The sequence below is a fragment of the Bombyx mandarina genome, chromosome 23 (genome assembly GCF_030267445.1).
Source record: "Bombyx mandarina strain Sakado chromosome 23, ASM3026744v2".
Taxonomy (NCBI): Eukaryota; Metazoa; Arthropoda; class Insecta; order Lepidoptera; family Bombycidae; genus Bombyx; species Bombyx mandarina.
In genome coordinates this window covers 7,965,108-7,987,566 of record NC_143229.1, presented here as the reverse complement: position 1 = coordinate 7,987,566, position 22,459 = coordinate 7,965,108, and the positions used below count along the sequence as shown (strand labels likewise).

Genomic DNA, 22,459 nt, shown 5'->3' with positions numbered 1-22,459 from the left:
AATTTTGCGTGTTTCATTTTTATTACACGATGTTATTCCTTCACCGTGGAAGTCAATCGTGAACATTTGTTAAGTATGTATTTCATTTGAAAAATTGGTACCCGCCTGCGGGGAACACCGGTGCATCGCTCAACACGAATGCACCGGACGTCTTATCCGTTAGGCCACGATGACTACACGATGTTTTATTATTTACGCCAGTGACGACAGCGACTCTTCGTTATGTCGACGACGAGGAGCCAAGTCCTTCCACCAGCTCAGGTGCTACCATAAATTTAATCCAAGGGGTAGCACTATTAGAAAATGATAGTGACGACGGCGACACATAATTTTTAATATTAAGTATATTTTTTAAAATAAACTTAACAATATTACAGCTTAATATAACAGCTAATACACTTCACGAATTCCTCTCTTTTCTTTAACTTTCTTCAAAACACAGAGGCTTAAAAATAAGTTATGGCAATTAAACAATAAAATAAAATAAAATAAAATAAAATTATATGCGGGCAATAAAAGTGACTACTGTGATACACTACACCAAAACCTTGCCAAGTTACGTGCCGCTTACTATACCCAGGGAGGAAAAATTACACTTTCTTCCCTGTAGAGCGGGAGGAAAACCGATCTTTCGGCGTAGGTAGGAGAAAAAAAAAAGTTTTGTTGCTTCGAATCGCGAAATTTCTATAGTAGAACATATCGGTACATTTTAAGAGTTTATCGGTGTTTTAAATATTCCTAAACTTTCAGTTTGGTTTCTAAAATAAATGAATTAATAATAATTAATTTTTTTATTCTTTATTTTATCACATGCAGTGTATTGTTTAGATCAATCAAGTGCTATTCCTACTTAATTATACTTATGCTTTAATCATAATTAATGTTACAAAGCTAAAAGGTGAAGGTACATAATATGTATATTCCTACATCCTTCTGTCATAATTATTGAAACATGCAGGAGTAAAAAATATATATATATGTAGATCTATTTTTCACAATTACGTACGTACTGAAGTTGAATGCAATCTTACAAAAATATTTTACTTTTTTTTTTATTTTCATTTTTTATATATGCATATTAGATCAATTAGATAACATTTTTTTTAACAAAAATTTGTCAGAAATTAACTTCATTAGTCTTTACAAATAAAAAACACAATGACAAAATATATATTAGGCAGATCCTTTCATTTTAAATTCAAGTCTTTAAATTCATAGAATATATCACAATCAAAGTTAGATATTATTAATTTGTCATTTTTGGGATGAGTTTCCAAATTATAAATCTAATCACTTTTTGAGAATCATTAGAACAGATCAAATTTATAAAAATCATTGCCCCTTAAAAATTCTTGTTTTGTTAAAATCAGTTTATGGAATTTAATAAAAATGAATGTTCCTATGTCATTCAGACACCGATTGTGATGTTGAAACTCCAAAGCAGCACCACTAACATAGAATAGGTTAACTAATTACACAATATGTAGTTTCAAGAAAAGAGTTTTCAAACAATTAGCAGGGCAGAGTAGAACTTCAGCAGATTTCATTAATAAATAACAATAATTTTGTATGCAATTATAATGATTAAACATTGTAATTTAACAAATGTTGATAACTTTGAAAAATGGAGTCTACCATGAATAAGAAATTTTCAAAATACATTTTGATAACTTTTACATTTAAATAAAGCCTCAATAGATAGAATTTTACAACACTAGTATATCTCGAAACTTGAGTGTACTGAATTTTTATTGGGATGATTTATTTACAATTTTATTTGAAACAAAGAATAATTTAAACACGGCAAGCACATTCTGAAGGGGTCCTAGCTGGCCTCTTTGGAGCAGTCAATCTCTTTGTAGTATTTGTGCCATATTGAATACCAGAACCTATCCTTTCAGGATCCAATTCACCAGTTTCAATCTTAGCTAGAATTGTTTTCGAGCATTTCAGAAAAGCTTCTTCAACATTTTCTCCTGTTTTAGCACTTGTTTCCAAAAACATTAATTCTGAAAATTTGTATTGAAAATATTAATTTATTTCTTTTGTGTTTTAATTAAATCTACAATAAATTGAAAAACTTACCATTTTCAAGAGCAAACTGACTTGCCTCAGTAAAAGTTACTTCTCTGGAATCTTCTAAGTCTTTCTTGTTGCCCACAAGCAAAATTACGATATTAGGACTTGCAAGAGTGCGAGCGTCTCTCAGCCAATTAGCAAGAGCATTGAATGAATCTCTAGATGTAATATCATACACTAGCAGAGCTCCTGCTGCGCCGCGGTAATATGATCTGGTCACAGATCGAAACCGTTCCTGTCCAGCTGTGTCCCATATTTGCAACTTAGTTGATTTGCCACCGATGTTCACAATTTTGGAACCAAATTCAACACCAATAGTGTGACATCGATCTTCCTTGACTGAAATAAAATAATAATTTGGTACGTAGATAATACATAAAATAACGTTAATAAGAATAAATTTATAATATATAAACATTACACGGTATTTTATACTTACATTTATTTCCGATAAAATTATTTAATAAGCTTGACTTTCCTGTGCCTGCACTTCCAATCACAAGAAATTTGAAAAGATATTCTGGAACAATATAAAAAATTATTATGGATATTACAGAATCCCAAGAATAATCCTTATGGGTATTTCATATCAGCACTTACCGTACGATTCAGACATATTTGTTATCTTTAAGTTAAGTTAAGTCTAGTAGGATTCAAATACACTATCTTTGGTTTTTAGTATTTTGTTAAAATCAAAACATTGTATGATTGTAATTTACTAATGATAGCTTTATTAAGTAGGTATGTACGGTATTGATATGAATAAATTTTGTTTGAGTGACACTAAAGAAGAACAAAAATACGTAATTTTTTTTAAAATGATTTTATGACCTGGTAACTAAGACCTTTAGGTCATGTCTTATTTTAATTTAGGTAGTTTTCCAATTACAGCAAAAGAGCGCATTATGCGGCATAATGCTCAACGTTGAAAGTTCCAACTACAGCAACGCTTCGCACAATCGAGCACTCTCAAAAGTACTGCTCGCGCGTGATACTCGCAATCGATACCGACTCACTGACAGAAAATTGACAAGTGCTTTTTCTTTAAGTTGGCATTGACCGAAATTTTGTTTTTATTATCGTTAGTAATATTATTTAATGTTGAAAAAATTGTAAGGCTTTCGCTTCGTCGTAGTTCCTTAGAAATCATCAATGTTAATTAAAACTGTGCTAACTTAGCGCACTCTGCTGATGCATTTGAAAACTAATTTACGTTCCAATTAAGCTTCAGCATACTTAATTCGGCATTGTGCGTCACTGAGTCGCATTATGCTCTGTAATTGGAAAACTACCTTAGATTCTTAATATTATGAAAAATGATAATATGGAGTGAAATGAAATGAAATGAAATGAAGTGAGGATGATTAATTTGAGACATTAATCAACTGGGATGAAATTAAATGAAGGAGTACTCTGAGGAATTGTTTGAGATGATACCGTTATCTCGTTTTTACCACAGCACCGCCCGCCATCGGAGTAGAGTTCATCCATACTACCTTGGAGCCACTGCGGTCATCCACAGTGCGTTTACAGAAGTCTTTTTCCCACGTACCATCCGGCTATGGCAGTGATTATCAAACTTATTTATTTTACCGCCCCTTTTGAAAAGCAATTATTTTTCAGCGCCCCCCATTTTTTATACACCCCTAAAACTTTAAAACCACAATTTCATTAATTTAATTAATAAATGTATTAATCTTAGTAAATGTAATACCATGTAGTACATATGTATTTGTAGGTGCTATTATTGATTCTTCATATATGTATGTACGTTACTACGGAGCGTGTATTTACAAATTTGCAAAGTATTATAATAAATAATAATTTAAAAAAACTAAAAAAAATACGCTTTTATAGAAAATTCAACTAAAAAATAGAAAATAAATTTTAATAAATTTGAATTAATATGTGTAAAAAAAAATGATTTTATTGTAAAAAAGTGTAGGGTGCTTTTCAGGATATTATCAAAATAGCCCTACTACTCATATCTGTTGATAAAATATTTATAAATGCTGGTACCTACTATAAAACTTTATGTTTCGACTATTAAATAATACTACTAACAATAATAACTTATTTAACTACGGAAAATAAATTAATATCTTTCGTATTATAGGTAAATATGAGTAATTTTCCATAGAATTTTAGTTTATAATTTAGAACTGGTTCAAATAAAAACCGCTGTCTAAGCCAGCGTTTTTATTATTTGTAATATTTAATATTTATAATAATTATATAGAAATAGTAAACGATGTTTACAATAAGTGAACTGTTTAGGCTTACTATTTGACACTGGATGGTAATGGGTTAATTGTAAAAAAAATATCTAACACTACTTTTTGAACAATAATTATATCCGTATATCTATTTTATATAAAATTTATGATTCTCACATCAGTAATTTCTTATAAAATGATAGGAATATGCTGTAAAATGCCCTTATGTTAAAAACAAGAAAGAAAGTAAAGAAAACTTCAACTTATGTTAGTTTACGTATGTATAATATTTTAAAACTCTGCATGATAGTTTTTTTCCTAATGTTTAAAATAATTTCTGGTGAAATGTAATTAAGGTAAAATTGCTCTAATTTTTTAACTATCATCGATCATGTTCCTTTATCCGCAGAAAGTTGTTACAACTTGATTACGTACGGTGTACGGGCTATCCTACGAAATCTATGTTAAGTATTTTAAGTTTTTATAACATCATACAGACTAGAAATATAAACTAATTATTTGTTATTGTGTAGTAGGTGGGTTTTCATTTTAGTGAAATTTAAAATAATATATAAAGTAAATGAAATCACAAATTATACATCGCCCCCCTAACCCACATGACCCCCTATAGGTTTCAAAAGCCCCCAAGGGGGCGTTATCGCCCACTTTGAAAAAGACTGGGCTATATAATGAGCTCCACTCCACGGTGTTTCCCGAGCGCTATGACATGTCCTTCTTCAAACGAGGCTTGTGGAGAGTATTAAGCGGTAGGCAGCGGCTTGGCTCTGCCCCTGGCATTGCTGAAGTCCATGGGCGACGGTAAACACTCACCATCAGGTTGGGCCATATGCTCGTCTACCTACAAGGACAATAAAGAAAAATATGTAATAAGTTGGGGAAAAAGTCTTTTTGCATTATATTATGTATGAACTTGTAATGAAATCTTTTTGGGCATACTATTTGTATCTGGCTGGTTTTGGTATCATTAAAAGTTTAAATTTTAAAGAACATAATAAGAAATAAATTCAGTGAGCCTACGTAACAATGTATACATACAATACACTTAATATTTGAGACAATATTTTAAAATGTAGGTCATAATTAAGTCTTGTGCATAATGTGTTTCATCACCAATAGTCGTCGAACAAACGATAATTAATCAAAATTAATTAATCTGAGCGATAAAAGTAAAGATATCTAGTAAAGGGGGGGAATTTAAGGGTGTCATTTGTTTAATTAATCATAAATAAATAAAAGACGAACAAGCAATTTTTACAATCGAACATTAACGAACAAACGACGAACATATAATTAAAAATTAAAAAATTTGAAAATCAAAAAAAGGAGAGCCAAATTCAGTAAGCCTGTTACGTACCTATTAATCTCAGTAAATGACCACCATTTTACTGAGATCATATTTCATCCCATATCATCTCATCTCATTTCATTTAATTTCATCCCAGTTAATTATTGTCTCAAATTAATAATCTTCATTTCATTACATTTCACTCCATATTATCATTATTTATCAAATAAATGTATTCACAGAATATTTTATTAAAATAAGACATGACCTAAAGGTCTTAGTTACCAGGTTACAAAATCTCTTAAAAAAATGTATTTTGTGCGAACTCTGTGGTGCACAGGCACTGTAAGCTAATATTTTTGGCGGGAAAGCGAGGAGTGAAGTTGTGTGATTTGTTTTAATTTGTCTATTTAGTGTTTCTTCGGGTTTAAATGTGTAATAATGGTGGTTTATTAACTGTTTAATATCTGTGAAAGTGCACAAATGTGGGAAAATGAAACAAAGCCGCTGGACGTAACTTCTCGGGATCCTCCAAAAAGTCCACTGAAAAAATCTTAGTAAATGACTACCATTTTACTGAGATTATATTTCATCCCATTTCATTTCATTTAATTTCATCCCAGTTGATTAATGTCTCAAATTAATCATCTTCATTGCATTTCACTCCATAATATAATTTTTCATAAAAATATGAATATAAAATAAAATAAGACATGACTTAAAGGTCTCAGTTACCAGGTCATAAAATCCCTTAAAAAAAAGTAATCTAATATAGAGTGTACACTATAAAACTAATATACTAATCTGTGCTTCACAGATGTTTTGTTGTGAAAAATAATTGATATTTTTAATCTCCAAACATGAAAGCTTTATTAATTTTCGATAGTGTTAATGACCTGGTTTTTTCAAAATGGGACGACTCTTTCATAAGGCACCTGAGAAATTTTAGTGTACAGGTAAAAAAAGCTTAAATTTTGTTCAATATTTAATTACGAGTCTAATGTAATTAGCATTAATACATCCATAGCTTTAGAAGATTAAATGTCACAATAACCTGTAATGTAAATTGATTTTAAACTATCTGTTTTTGCTTATTATTCAACGTTTTTTGTGACTTAATGTTGTGAAGGAATTGTCAGATCTCTTGATGCCGAAATCGATCTCTGAAGGGACTTCGAGTGCTATAATATGCCATTCTCAAATGTTGTCTGCGTCTGTAATGTTCTTAGTCCGGGCTGCCTGTTTCTCTGACATTCGTAACGTCCAAGAGCGACGGTGAACACTTACCATCAAATGGTGCGTTAGCTCGTCTGACAGTAAAAATGCGCAACAAATAAAAACCGGTTTTTAACAATAGTTTATACATTAATAAATGTAATTTTTTCAATTTTCATTGACAGGACTTTGAAGAAAATGTAAGTGACAGTGTAAACGTGTCTCAGATATTTACACCCATTATACTATCGCAGAGGGTTATGGCGGCACAATTTGGTAACACATACTCCTCCATGCAGTGTAAAGATGGTACAACAATATTTTTTGATGAGGTAATAATAATAATGAAAACAATATGGATAATTTTACTGGTGGTAGGACCTCTTGTGAGACCGTGCGGGTAGGTACCACCGCCCTGCCTATTTCTGTCATGAAGCAGTAATGCGTTTTGGTTTGAAAGGTGGGGCAGCCGTTGTAAATATACTGAGATCTTAGAACTTATATCTCAAGGTGGGTGGCGCATTTTACGTTGTAGATGCCATGCTCCAGTAACCACTTAACACCAGGTGGGCTGTGAGCTCGTCCACCAATCTAAGCAATAAAAAATAAAAATAAAAACTGTATTAGAAAGACATGCAGATGAAATCAAAAATAAAACAATTGAAGATGTGACTTGGTGATATAACCACATAACTATCTCAATTTTAATACATAATAGTACTCCACTACTAATGAAATAACACATTTCATAAGAAGTGGAAAGAGTAGGATAATGAAAACCTGCTATGCAACTCAAGTTTCCGTAAAAAATAAAAGATAGCTACCACTCCTCTTCATCACCATCCATTGAAATAAGATTAAGAATCTAACATTGAAGATCTCACTGCATTTTTCTCATTCAGATACTGGTTATGTTAAGACAATCAAAGGTGTAGGGCATACTCAAATAAAAAAAACATCATTATTTCACTGTGTAAGCAATGTGCAGTTATGTGAAAGATAAAAGTATAAAAAGATATCCCTACTACTGACCTGCTCTTCTTCTTATATATAAAACATTGAATACTACAGCATTCCATAACTAATTACAGTGCAACCTTGACATAACGAATCTCAATAATCCTCGATTTAACAAATTTTTCATAATCCCCTTGAATTCTCTATAACAGTCAGTGTATATACCTTTACATTGTGAAGATATCTTGCTAACAACCTCTTTAAACTAAATTTTCAACTATCAAAAAAAAGTGTAAATACCTCTATAACGAATTTTGTCAACCAAAAACCCTTATTTATGGTTCCCACCAATATAACCCTTAATCCCATAGTATGTGAATCTGTCAATTTCAACATATTTTATTTGTAAAACAATCAGTGTTTTGTTTGATGGGACGTAATGTAAATAGTGCTGCTCATTGTTGATTTTTTACCTTTTATTTGTGAGTTTTGTTGTGTGAATGTTTATAATTAAATAAATTACCTACATAATGTATGAACTCACCTTGATACTTACTTTTACGGACTTTACTGCATTTAGTTTCAATTATTAATCTAAGGTAAAAATATTGTTACCTCTACCTATTTGTTTTTAAATAGAAAACATATACAGTACATAATTTGATAAAAATGTGTTATCATTTATTTTTAGACTTAGTTCACTATAACAAGATGAGTAAGTAATGTTGAGGTGAATAGAACTGTTTTTTTTTACCTAGTTATAACAAATGGTAGACCAACCTTACCTTAATATAACAAACCTCAGTTTACCAAATTACTTGATATAACGAGTATTTACTTGCTCCCTTCCGATTTGTTATATCGAAGTTATTTTTCCAAAAAAATATCTTGTTCGTGATTTATTTGATCTGAAAAGATAATATTTCATATGAGATTTCGTTTTTTATTGCTAATAAGACCTCTATGCCAGGCTTGATTTTTGTTGTACATATTATTATTTTAATGTAACCGGTTGAGAAGCTAAAATTTATGCAAAATAGACAGGTTTTATAAGCCTGCACTTTTATCATACTTGTAGGTAAAATGTATATTTTCGTAATTTTAGATAATTTGATACTGGCTGTGCGGTCTCTAGATTAACTTTATTATTCTGCTGAGTTTCTTAAAGAGCGTTAATAAGATTCACTAGGGAATAGGCATCTGTGTTCTCTGAGCATATTAAGTTTGCCAACCAGCATTTGGCAGGTCAAGCAAGGGTTGATAATGCCATTCTGCAAATTTATGTAGTGAAGCAATCAACCATTCCGGTTTGAAGAGTGGAACAGCTATTATGCAATACAATAATTAAAACTTAAACAATTTGCCTAGGTGGGTGGTGACATTCATGTCTATGGTCTCCAATGATCACCTAACACCAAGAGCCATGAACTTTTGTACGCGTCTACACTGTAAATAAACATTTCTAAATGTACTTTTGTACTTTCAGTGGTTAGATCATGTTTTTATTATAATATGTGAGGATTGTTTGGATGATGCACATAGAGAACTACTCGATTGCAAAACTCTTGTACAACACATTTGTGGGCAAAACATAAACCTGTAAGTTAAACATTAATCTTAACATAACAAGTTAACTCAATAATTTAATCAAAACATAAAAATAACACGAAAAATTAATATAAAAATGTGAGCTGTTTGTAAAATTTGTATAATGTCATCATCTATTTAATGATATGAAAACCAGTTCTAATAGAACCAAAGATGTTTATTCATTGCAACTTATTCTTACAAAATATGGAAAGATTTCACCAACCTATTTTTTTTTTGTTTATGTATGTATCTATATCAGATTGGTTTTCATAGTACAGGGAATCCAAAATTGTGGGCAGAGGATTGTGTATGATTGTATCTGATTATTTGTTTTTATTATTGAATGTTATTTTTATTATTGAATGTTATTTTTATTATTGAATGTTATTTTTATGTTGACCTATTTTATTGTAGCTTGCACTCACCAATCTACCAGGACTGGCTTTCGGTACTACTGGACTGCCGAACTAAAGGAGACTCAATCCCTGGAGCGAATGGAGTGATCGGTGAAAGCGGTGCAACATCTGCCGCTCTGAATGCACTCAAAACTTCATCTACAGATTTCAAAATTTCCTATTCACATTATCATTTATTGCTGTTCGTTGGAGACAAACTGCTATCGCTGTACTCTAGGTAATTTACTATTTTTTGAAGTTATACTTCTTTAGGCGCGTTATGAAAAATTTATGAGAGTGAAATTTTACGATGCGCGCGCACCGTGACACAAAATTAACAGAGTGAAGTTGCCCACTAAATCGCTCATTACAATACGACTACGACCGACGGAACTTGGCGAGTCTGAATATAGCCGCAGGGGAACTTTCCGAACCATACCGAGAATTTCCGAATTACGATGTCAAGAATAAATGAATTCTGGAAAATTCAGGAAGGAATTCAGAAAAGGGACGTCCAATATGCGTGTTTGAGGATGTTGATTAATCGATTTTTTTTCAAATTGATTAAAATTTAAATAAAAAAAAAAGAAATAAATTTAATAAAAATAAAGTATAACTTCTTACGCGCGTACATAAGTACACGCACCCTTTTTTATTGTCTTAGATGAGCAGAAAAGCTCATGTCCCATCCTGTTACCAGAACCAATAGACACCACTGCAACCACAGGCGTAAGGTCGAATTTAGGCTAAAGTCTGTCCTACACTTGATAATTGAAACACCAAAATATTTCTAGGCAGAAATAAATAGGATGCAACTGTTTAAATAATATGATAATTTTAAAGAATGCATTTTTTTTCCAGCCGTAGTAGTGATGATCTGTCTCCTCCAGATTTAATCCTGTTAAGTATACAATGTATAGCGGCTCAAGAACATTGGAAAGACGCTAAACTTGAAGATAATGAACATTTTGTGAAGCTACCATGTGAGTTGGGTCTAGAGACTTTTGCACTTCGAATACAAACTTTATTAACAAAACGGGACTTAATCTTGACATAGGTGCATTGTTTATATGAATTGAAAAGTGTAAAATTGTAATTAGAATGTATTGTGTATTCCCGCACGGGTATTTAATGCCACTCTCTGTAGATACAACTGAGACCTAGACCTCGCATCTCAATGGACTTATTATTATGGATGTCAGTAATCGTATTGTCATGTCTATGGGGTACAGTATCCACCTATATAGTACAGTAGATTGGGGGGAATAAAAACTAGAGTTAGAATAGGAACAAATCTAGGATCTCACAATACTTTGGTTTGTTGGACTTTTAATTTAATTGCATCGTTTTGTGACTTGTGTTGGCTCAATAATCGAAATTCGACCTTAATCATGAACACCTTAAGATTTAAAGTCGTTTATTACGTTTTGACTTTGTGGTTGATAGAAAAAATAAACTGAGTTACTGAAGTTTGAAAAGGTCTACTGAAAAAAGAAACGGGAAGCGAATGGTAATTAAGTGTCGTATTTTTGTATTAAGTCCTCCATCGTGGGAGCGGTCATTGATCACGGGTTAGTTGCGTAAATACCCAGAAAAATTGGATTAAATTTCGGCATAGCCGCATTACCTGTAGCGTCTCACTCTTTAGGTAGTATTTCTAGGAATACAACCAAAATTGATATTAATAAATTGTATAATATATATTTTTTTTAAATACTACAGGGTTGTCAAAAGAGAATAGTGCAATAATAAATTTGTGTGCTGGTCCAATGGGTACCCCATGTGCCCCGCACTCCATGCACCTCGCCGAGGTCGCTCCCCGTATCACTTTTGCTGTTGTCGCTGATATGGACCTCAGGTACTTCCAATTTTATTAATTACAGCAATCACAACTACTTTAGGTTGTTAATAAAAGTTATCTTAGTGACAAACTATTCTAGGGAAGTGGGCATTGCAGCTAATTTGTCATGTCAGATACTCTCGAATCTAAGAAGAATTTTATTGCAAAGGAATCTGGAATTACTGCCTTCTACGCTTGATAATTTAGAAGTGGCCCTGAAAAAGGTAACCGACTAATAAATACCCTTTCAACTATTTTACGTTCAGGAACCGTTCGGTATAGATTGATTAATTGACGATTTTTCTTATAGACTACAGATTCTTTGCGTAAAAATAAGGCTAATGCTAGTCTATGCGCTCGTTTGACAAGTCGCATGCTAGAGTTGCGCAAGTCCTGCACGACCACGACCCCGTTGACGCCGGAAACCACTGCGACGGCCATGCACACTGCCTTGGAAGCGGTCATCGAGCAGCTCAAACCGGATATACCGAGTCTCAAGTTAGGGCAGGCATTGAAACATCTTAAGAATCTTCTGGCGCCTTACGTGGAATTCCTTCGTGTGAAAGCGATGAGATTCTTCAGTTTGGGATCATATCCTTTTCAATAAAACTAACCGTATCGTAGTGTGTACGTGTATGGGTAGAAAAATGCATGGCGATCTGTGATTGTTTTTCAAGTATTTAATATTGGGAAACGATTTTTAGTAAAGCTAGTTTTCGAGTTTCCTATAAAAATTCTCGAAGCTTCCGATAATAGAGTCACGTTGTTTTTTTTTTTAATTTTAAACTTGGAGCTCGTTAATCAGTGTGGGTGGTGTTATTCACATTGTGAATTCTATGTGCCCCGATAACCAAATAATATCAGGTGACCTCTGAAACCGTTTGCCTGTCAACAGATATAGAAAAATTGCTAGAATTTTGTTTTTAATATTAAAATTTTCTTGTGCGCGATTTTCTGCATCAAATGGTTGTTAAACATTTTTTTTTTATAATTGCATGAGAATGTTTCTACAAGATATTGTTGAGTTACTAACAAAAAATGTAATCACAAATGCATAGCTGATTCGAATTCCACGATCATTTTTATGTTTATTGCTTTATTTATTTATATACTTTAGGTAAGTACATTTTAAAGGTTGTTTCGTTGTCTCGAACTTTGTAAGTCTCGTCTGACGTATGTATGTACAGTGTGTGTTTAATAATAAAGATATAAACGATATGCTCTTCTTAAAACGCGTTTTGTACAAAGCATGCTATGAAAGGTGTTTTCTTGTTTGAATTGTAAAATATTCCACATGTTTACAAACTTTTTCGTTCTTACGCAAGTTAACAATTTACTGACGTGAGAATTGTATTACAATATTTTACTACATAAAACTGTATATTGTCGATGTGTATAAATAACTAGTTATACTCGTCCGCTTCGTACGGGCATTTAAAATTAACATTATTATTTTCATTATTATTAGGGAGTCCATCACTCATATAAATATTAGCCTATCCATTAAGTACATGTATTTTCTACATGGATACCAAGTTTCAAGTCAATCGGATGCATGGTTCAGTAGTTATAACGGAAAAAAACCACTGTAGATATTTTTATATATTAGTATAGATGAAAGAATTAATAATTTGATAACGAAACAATCTTTAATAGTAGCACATTTATACGTTGTTGCGATGTTCGGAACGATTATTTCGCTTAATGTGGGCTGTATGTGAGTGCACGGGCGAGACAGATGTCAGTGGTTCCCTAACGCTGCACAAGTATGTGGAGGAATTCCCCGGCCTCATACATTTCATTTACGTGGATCGGACAACCGGAAGATTCCTGGCTCCAGATATGGCCGATTGCGCAGAGATGTTGCCGCCTGAAGTGGTGAGTTTCTTATTAAATGCTTACTAATCAGATAGTTTAATACTGGTGGTAGAACCTCTTGTGAGTCCGCACGGGTAGATACCACCACCGCGCTTATTTCTACCGTGAAGCAGTAATGCGTTTCGGTCTGAAGGGCGGGGCAGCCGTTGTAATTGTACTGAGACCTTAGAACTTATATCTCAAGGTGGGTGGCGCATTTAAGTTGTAGATGTCTATGGGCTCCGGTAACCACATAACACCAGGTGGGCTGTGAGCTCGTCCAGTCATCTAAACAATAAAAATAAAAAATTGGAATTATCCTTAGTACTACTATGGTTGCGTACAGGACGCAATGAGACTTAATCCGAAACAGGAATAAAATATCACCTGGACGTCGACGAAAAAGAAGTTTAATATGCTAAATTATTTAAGCATAAATACTTATCACTTACTAGCTGACCTGGCAGAATTCGTAGTGCCTCAATCGATAAATTAAGGACCTAAACTTTTGTATAAAATAAACTTAAAACAAACAAAAGGAATCCGTCCGACGGGGGACACATCAAAGGAAAAATTAAAATTGTTATTTTTTTTTACTACCGAGCATTTTTATATTTATTCACCTTTTAAACCTTCTCTGAACTTCCACAAATAATTCAAGACCAAAATTAAACGCCACGCTTTTTTAAAAATAAAATATATTTTTTTTACACTATTTTCAATTTAAAATTAAATTTTATTTTCTATTTTTTAGTTGAATTTTATATAAAGCGTGTTTTTTAGATTTTTTTAAACTATTATTTATTTTGAATTTTTTAGTTAAATTTTCTATAAAAGCACATTTTTTAAAATATTAAGTATTTTAACATCAATTCCTGCCTTATCGACTGTAGATAAAAATTATATAAATTGACAAAAAACTTATTTTGCAAATTGAATAATGGAACAATCTTATCAAATTAGTGTATTGTCATCGGTCCTCGATAAATCTACAAAGTTTGAATGAAATCTGGCCGTTTAAAGTGGGTCAAAATCGCGTCTAAAGGAGTCAGTTACAAACATACATACAAGTGAAGCTTATATAAAGTGTGTAAAAACCGGCCTGTATGTGTGCAGATAAAGAGCACGGTGCGGCGAGCGCTGAGCGTGCTGCGCGAGGGGTACAGCGCGGCGACGTGGCGGCGCGGCGCGTTCCACGTGTGCGCGGTGCGGTGGTGGCAGCGCGGCGCCGCGCCCTGCCGCCCCGCACGCCCCCCGCCGCCCGCCGCCCTGCGCGCGCTGCCGCCGCCCGGGGACATCCTCGCCTCGTTCTACAGGTCAATGTTGCCTAACTTATGCATCAGCCCGCTGAGTTTCTCGCTAGATCTTCTCAGCGGGCGCGATCCGATCCGGTAATAGATTCATTCGCGAAGCAATTGCTCTAATTGTTAGGTCTCCGGCCCACCAGTAATCTTTCAATCAAAAAAAAGGTCAATATTAACCCACTGAGTTTCTCGCCGGATCTTCTCAGTGGGACGCGATTCCGATCCAGTGGTAAATACAGCGAGGCACTGTTCTTGCTAGGGCTAGTGTTAGCAAATTCTCTAAGGTTGAACCCGTGAGCTCATTTAGCCGTCTAAGCACACTGGAATAGCCCCCTAGGCTACCAAGCCATTATCGAAAATAAATTGTTTTTTTTTATGCAGGCAATTGCTCGAGCAGTCATTTCCAAGCGACAGCCAGGGAGTGAACATCAAGGAGTTGATATGCGTCCACTTGGGCCTGTTGCCGGCTTCGACGGCCGTGCAGCAGGCGCGCCGCCTCGCGCACTCCGTACACGAACTCGCCAGCGACATCCCCGCCATCGCCGCAGACCTACTCTGAAGCCGTACCCTGGTTGTGTGGCGGCCTGGAACACCCCGTCTCTTCTAATCGCCACTAAAGGTGTCGCCGCGAAACGGGTAGGAGCGTATTCCTATAGTATAACTATACTGAGACCTTAGAACTTATGTGTCAAAGTGGGTGGCGCACTTACGTTGTAGATGTCTATGGGCTTCAGTAAACATTTAACATCAGGTGGGCTGTGAGCTCGTCCACACATTTAAACAATAAAAAAATGTGTTCCGCCTTTTTCTCCTACCTATGCTGATAGCCTTGAGAGGTTATTTCAGCTTCTCCTTGACGTGTACGTGAGCTTATGCGGCTCTAACCGGGAATGTTGCTAACACTGGCCCTAGCAAGAGCAGTGTTTCGCAGAATCTACCACCGGATCGGAAATGCGACCCACTGAGAAAATCCGGCGAGAAACTCAGTGCGCTGTGTATATGGGTTAATTTACTCAACGAGCCCTTCATCGTAAGCGATGGGTTCGGCGAGGACTGTGATCAGCGTCCGACTGTTATACCAGCGTAATGCGATCGGCAACCGGCATTTTGCGTATTTCTGCCGCCAGGTGGCGCGTCTATTAAATTCTGCTATGAAACTTACTGTAAGTTTTTAAGTGCTAAATAAAATTATGTGGTTCCGTTTCACGACTTCAACGTGACGATGTCTAATCAAATAAAAAAATTATGTTCCAGGAATTAGATCACACTAATGAAAATAGCTGTCTGGCTGACATAGGTACAGTAAGTAGTAGTAAAGTGTCATATTGATATTAATAATAAGATGATTTGTTGAGAATTATACATAGGTGTTGGTAATAACTATAAGGCAAAAAACATTCCAGATATTATTTTTATTTTATATATCCATAGACACTTTGTTTTTTTTTTGTTTTTAGTAAGTTATTACTAAAATAAAAATAATATCTGATATAAAATAAAATAAAAATAATATCTGGATATATAAAATAAAAGTGTCTTCGCTTCGGTATTTTTTAGTTCAGAATGTTAAAAAAAGTATACGTAATAAGACATTTTTAATGAGAATCATAGTCGTGGCTAACAGATACCATATCTGTACACACGTACTTATGGTACAAGTACTTAGCCTAAACAATAAAAATCGTGTCTTTCACTACATAGGCCCGTTGCCAATTTTAAGGCTTCTTTTTATGGTTGAGAGATTGTGCTTGAACCTCAACGAAATAACTGACCCGGTAGTATCAGACATTGTAGGTTCTAGCTTGCCGACACGCCTAATGTGGGTTCAGGCCCAAGTCCCTAAGCTGGGCCGGGAGTTCGTCCACCTATTTTGCTTAGTTATTGCTTATACAGGTGAATAAGCCACCGCCGTATTGATCGATACGAGTACAACTGGAGTCATATATTTTAAGCCACGGCTTCAAATAACATTGCCAGTCAGAAATTAATGGTAATGACATCCACATATGCAATCAAATTCGTTTTTGAGTTTATAGATGGCCTTGTTAATGTAAAAGCGTTTAATGTGGATTATTCTAATTAATATCTTAAGCCCTTCAAATAGCTTCAAAAGCCTCTAGGCATACTTGTATTTAATAGAAATATTACTTGATTAGTTGTGTAACCATTTTTATCTGTATTATTGTACTATGTTTTTGTTTAAATAAAACTAAATATAAACTGTTTTGTTTTATTCAAAGATTCTTAGTATCCAAATGAAAATAACAAATCAAAGTAGATAGCAAATTTATTAAAAAATATTATTTACAAAAACATACCAAAATCTGTTTATAAAAATAATAATAAAAAACAATGAAGAAAATGCTTTTTTATGCTTATTAAATGAACATTAAAATATTATCAAACATAATTATATTAAAAAATAATTAATACAGACTTCAACACATCAATTAAACTTAACAATGAAACTACCTACCTCTTGAGTATACCAGAGGGAAGCAAACAAAAATAGTTTTAGAAATATGTTATTTTTTTTAAATACTTAAGTTTCATAAACTCGATCATAAAGCCTCCTTTTTTTGAAGTCGGTTATAAAATAAATAGCCTCATTTTGTACCTTAAAAGCCGTGCCATAGTAAATATTATTTGGGATATTGTGTTAGTATACTCTGTGTAAGAAATATGAGGTACGTAAAAATGTATGTACATTTGAAATTAATAAGTACAAAAAGCAATATCATCAAGATAAACAAGTAGGCAAATCATTCACCATCAAGGTTATTTCTGCTGCAAAACAGCCAAAAGTAGGTGTTGAAGTCTGCCAACGATTTTAAAAAGGTTATTTGAGACTACGACCTTGGGACGTCTACGGCTGCGAAGGCTGTGAATGTTAATGCTTTAATCTTTGCATAATCTTTTTTTCTCTCGAAGAATGTTTTGACTGAGTGGGTCTCCTTTTATTTATTTATCAAATGCACAACAATGAGGTAATTAGTTGGTAACTTGTGGTTTATATTAATAGGTTTTTAAGAGTACAAAAGCTGAAATATCAAGAAATTAAATCAAACAGACAAACACTAAATAAAGTTGATATTATGGACTTTCCACATATGTATTGTACCACATTCCAATGGAGTGGAGGATTATTAATTCAATTTATTGATATAGATATTTTACAACTTTTACATAAATATTCATAAGTTCACTCAAAAATAAAGAGATAATTGAGTTTGTGCTTGAATAAAAATAAAAACCTTTGAAAAAATTCCAAGAGAAAAATCAAGAGTATTTTTTTTCTCTTATACGCAAGAGAAAATGAAAACAAATTTGTTAGTCTGGGTTATATTCTTACAAAATGTATCATTTATTTTCCAAAAATTTCGAGTTTATTTATATTTACATTTATCTTAAACTCTTCTTTCTGCTAAAAATACAATACAATAAACAATAGCTTACTTCCGTATAAAATCAATTATTCCCATGTCAAGTAGCATTTACAATAATCATTTTCACTATCAAAATTATTACAATATTTTTATAGATACCATAAGATATGTTAGTTGAAAACATATATTCAAGTTAATGTTGCATTGTATTCTGAAGACACATTATTGAGATTAAAGTTTTAAAAGTATACATGTGTTATTAATATAGTTAAGTAAATTATAGTAACCTATTGAAGTAATTGTGGTAACTGAACAATTGTTTATAAAGGATTTTAAGAAGGCACTTTAGTACTCTGGTGAGCTATCACCAAAACACTTCACATCATTGTTTAAAACAATAGTCTTTTTTATATATCTTCTGTCTTCCACATCAAATGTAATTAAGTCTTCACTCATTGTAGTGTCTTTCTGGAAGAATAAATAAATAATTTTATTATTTTTTGTATTGCATATTGACATTATCATAATCATTTTCAGTCAAGTAATTCAAGCAACTGCTAAGTATTACAGTGAGTATAATAGCCGGCAAACTTCTTGAGCATTTGTTGACGTAGTGGGGGTAAGTTTCCGCATGGTACACTCACGTGCAAAAACATTATTTACTCTGCGTCATAATGCAATTAAATTATTAAAATCAACATATGTATTTATTTATATATTTATTAGAACATCAACAAAAAATATAGGTTAATAATTGTAATAATTTAATCTTGGGGTAAAATTGATATTTCTTCTATTAAGTCAAAACTAGAGCTGTTGCCAGGTCTTCGTTCATTCGAAGCGAAGCTGGTATTTGTAATTTTTTTTCGTTATCATAATCTTGACAATGGCAATGATAATGATCATCATCACTGTTTTCATCACCCGAGTCGCCATCATCGTGATAAGTCGACATAGGGCTCATCGGTGTAGTTTACGACTCGGTCGGTTCGATGTTCTTTTTTGTCTATAATTAATTATTTTTTGAAGATATTCGATTCGTAGTAATCGAATGTTACTTTTTTCAATTACCAGCTTCTGATTATTTTCTGTTTTTTTTTTCCATCTGAAGCCTAGCTCTTTCATAATTCGTCGTAAACTTCATTCCGAGCCATTAAAATGTATATCTTCTTTAAAATTTTCGAAGCCTTTCTACGGTACGGAGTTTCGCTGCTTGTTATGTAGTTATTATGATTACATCTTTTTATTACAGATTGAACGAAACTATCCATTCCGGTAACTTTCTTCTTCCCTGATCTTTTCTTACTCGGAGTCCCAAGCACGATGAGCAAGCCAGAGCCTTTAGCTTCGTTAATAATGGACCTAACAGTACTCACTGATGTTTTTGTTGCTTCCGAAGTCTGTTTTACTTTTTCCATAATATCATTCTTCCCCTGTTTTATAATGAAGCAATATACGTCGTACACAATTTTTCTACCCTTTCTTTTGAATACTACACCAGTTTGTCGCGGCATAGTGTATTTTTTATAAAAAATCAACAAACACTCAACAAATAGCAATGGCAACAAAGTCAACAAGCAATTATAACAAAATATAACTTAACGATTAATAACGATAGATTTTTCACTGTACGCAAGCGTACTTTTGGGAGCAAGCGGAACGAAGGCGCGGTGCGGGACGCAAGGTTCGACTGATCTACCAATAACGCGCTCGATACGATTTCCCCTGCCGTCGCGCCTCACCCTCACCACCTCACCAAAGTGATCTAAAATTCGGTTCTGCGCAGTCAAGGTCATTTGCTCACGATGTTTGCCGGTTACTATAACTACATACTAACTACAGTGGGTAGGCATACTTTCACGATTTGTCGGGAGACAGAGAAGAAATTTGTGAACTAATGTTATACACACATTTACGGTAGGCAGCGGCTTGGCTCTGCCCTTGGCATTGCTGAAGTCCATGGGCGACGGTAACCACTCATCATCAGATGGGCCATATGCTCGTCTGCCTACAAAGGCAATAAAAATAATAATAATAATATTTGAAAATCTATTGGGAATTTTTGGGATGGTCATACTATACTTACACTTGTTGATGGCATGTCACTTCTATTTTTTAGAGCTGCTGCATAATTGAGTATTTGCTTTGTTGGACTTGTAGTTATTAAGCATGGACTTGGGTTTCGATCACTGGGAACATCATCCACAGCTGCTGTACTTTCTCCTTGTGCCGATTGACTGCTAGTCGATGCCGTATTTTTGAGATTGTTGATGGTCATCATATCTAGTTTTTGTGGTGCTTTCAAGGCTTCCGCACAAGCTTTAACCATATCAGCTTTCTGTCTCTGAGTCTCTTCTTCAATCATTTTACTATATGAAGCATACAATTCTACTGACTGTTTGTCGGTTAAAATAGAAGTCATTTGTTTTATTTCTGCCTGAAGTTCCCTGATTGTGCTTTCATTTTTTGCTGCAATTTTTGCTTCCATCATCAACCTAACATCAACTGCTTCTTGTATGCTCAGTATTGCTTCAGTTGTGTTTGTATTCTGAACATTTGTTTCTTTTACAATTTTATTGAATACACAATTTGCTGGTAGTTGATGTGCTCTTTTGTAGCCTGTTACTTTTTCACCTAAATTACCTGTGATATCTTCAATATATTCATACATATCAAAACAATTGATTTTTCCAAATCTGTAAGTAAATGTGTGGGTTGATGCAGCAGAAGATGTTCTGTTTGTTAGATTGCAAGTTACAAATGTTTTCTTCCCATGATATTTTTCAAAGTATTTTTGTAGACCTTTTGCAATTAACTTATCTCGAAATGTAGGTTTGATGTTGGTATTCTTTCTATATTTGTACCATCCAACAATTTCTTTGGCAGTATTAGAGAGTAATTCAGACAACACTTCTTCTTTTATTCTTCCAGTTGGAAAATAGAACAGTGACACCGAAGGCAGCGGTAATACAGTTCTAATAACGATTTGAGTATCAAGCCTTGCATTATCACTTTGAGAGTCTGATATGTGATTGGTTATTTGAGATGTTATATCTCCAACTAGAAAACCTTCCTGAGAACATATAAAAATGTTTAGATTCAATTTATTATGTACCTAAAACTACATTGAAACATAATTAATTACTAAAAAATGTGTACCTGACTGCATCCTGAATTTACACATTCATATAACAAAAATGACAGTGCGGTGCCGCTAAGCGACACCTTTTCTGTGTAAGCCATATCTATATTAAGGACTAAGCTTAATTATTATTTCTACGATTGTTACATTACACAACAGTTATCATTATATATGGTAAATTGTTTAATGAGCTAAACAAAATCATTAGCTGCAACTGTTGACGAGACGTCTGTGGTCACGTGATGTCTTCTGTGACATTGACATTGCTCCCTTTGCTTCCCTTGCTTGTTGTTTGAAACAAACGGAAGTTAGCTCATACAATCCAAACTAACGAATGAAAATTGCTACAGGACAGAATTAAACCAATTTAATTGATCTGAAATTACAAGCATTGGACAGTTAAATTTGAGGGGATTGGGTTCTGTAGGTTGATGAGGGGCTATTTAAAAACACACTGCTTCATTATAATTATATTGCAGATAGTTTGAACACTTTTACACCATTATAAAATTATTATCTATATATTTTTATAAAACGCTTACATGATGCTTTGACCGTGTCTAAATGAGAAGTACTGATTTTTTCTTACGAGAAGACAATCATATGTTTTTAAAGATTTAAAATAATTCTAATATTCGAAATCTGTAATCATGTGTCAAGTGTTGCCTGCCATTACATTTATATTCAAACTCCAACAACAAGAAATGGACTTAAAAAAAGTGAGATAAACCCAGGCTTTCTTTTAGTGATAAGTTTAGAAGTTACTAGTTGATCAAGCTCCTTTTTGAAAAAACCCGGAATCCTATGTCCAGAAAATTTCTTTTAATCCTCCTCACGTCTACACTTCAACAGATTTAAAATAAGATACTAATTACTACTATTAAACTGACCTGAAAAGACATTAAGATAACAAAATAAAAAAATTTACGTAGCTTCACTACTAGCGATGCTGGCAAAAAGAGCTAGGCATTAGACAACTTAAACAATAAAGATTTAAATTTCTTCTAATATTTTAATAGTTTTTTACACAAAGTTGAAATTTTCTTAAAAATAACAGCATTTTAGTTTCACTGCAAATCATTATTCTGGATTCCGTAAGAAATTTTAATTGTTCATTAGTATAGTAATGTATCATATTACTACTACTACCCACATAAAGACGGTACGCGACC

General features: G+C 33.5%; 3 protein-coding genes across 4 annotated transcripts; 1 reads left to right on the top strand and 2 right to left on the bottom strand.

The window, feature by feature from the left end:
• Positions 1–776: 776 nt before the first annotated feature.
• Rab4 (RAS oncogene family member Rab4) lies at positions 777–2,875 on the bottom strand. Its single transcript, XM_028177761.2, has 4 exons — positions 2,680–2,875; positions 2,519–2,599; positions 2,086–2,418; positions 777–2,009 (listed from the first exon to the last, which is right to left on the bottom strand). The coding sequence occupies exons 1-4, from the start codon at positions 2,693–2,695 to the stop codon at positions 1,795–1,797; spliced, it is 645 nt and encodes a 214-aa protein (XP_028033562.1). The 5' UTR covers positions 2,696–2,875; the 3' UTR covers positions 777–1,794.
• A 3,508-nt stretch (positions 2,876–6,383) lies between these two features.
• HPS1 (Hermansky-Pudlak syndrome 1 protein) lies at positions 6,384–16,979 on the top strand. 2 transcript variants are annotated; one of them, XR_003624780.2, is made up of 12 exons: positions 6,384–6,557; positions 7,002–7,148; positions 9,260–9,372; positions 9,778–9,996; positions 10,620–10,741; positions 11,481–11,616; positions 11,699–11,822; positions 11,909–12,189; positions 13,326–13,476; positions 14,572–14,771; positions 15,141–15,395; positions 16,014–16,979. XR_003624780.2 is itself a non-coding variant. In XM_028177814.2 (11 exons), exons 1-11 carry the CDS (start codon positions 6,462–6,464, stop codon positions 15,316–15,318), a joined length of 1,767 nt encoding a protein of 588 aa, XP_028033615.2. In that variant the 5' UTR covers positions 6,384–6,461; the 3' UTR covers positions 15,319–16,979. The 2 variants fall into 2 exon arrangements, 1 of the variants encoding a protein (XP_028033615.2); XM_028177814.2 differs by having other exon boundaries at positions 15,141–16,979.
• A 49-nt stretch (positions 16,980–17,028) lies between these two features.
• LOC114245607 (BRISC complex subunit FAM175B) lies at positions 17,029–21,626 on the bottom strand. The gene is made up of 3 exons (XM_028177840.2): positions 21,305–21,626; positions 20,232–21,218; positions 17,029–18,613 (listed from the first exon to the last, which is right to left on the bottom strand). Exons 1-3 carry the CDS (start codon positions 21,386–21,388, stop codon positions 18,491–18,493), a joined length of 1,194 nt encoding a protein of 397 aa, XP_028033641.2. The 5' UTR covers positions 21,389–21,626; the 3' UTR covers positions 17,029–18,490.
• Positions 21,627–22,459: the final 833 nt, after the last annotated feature.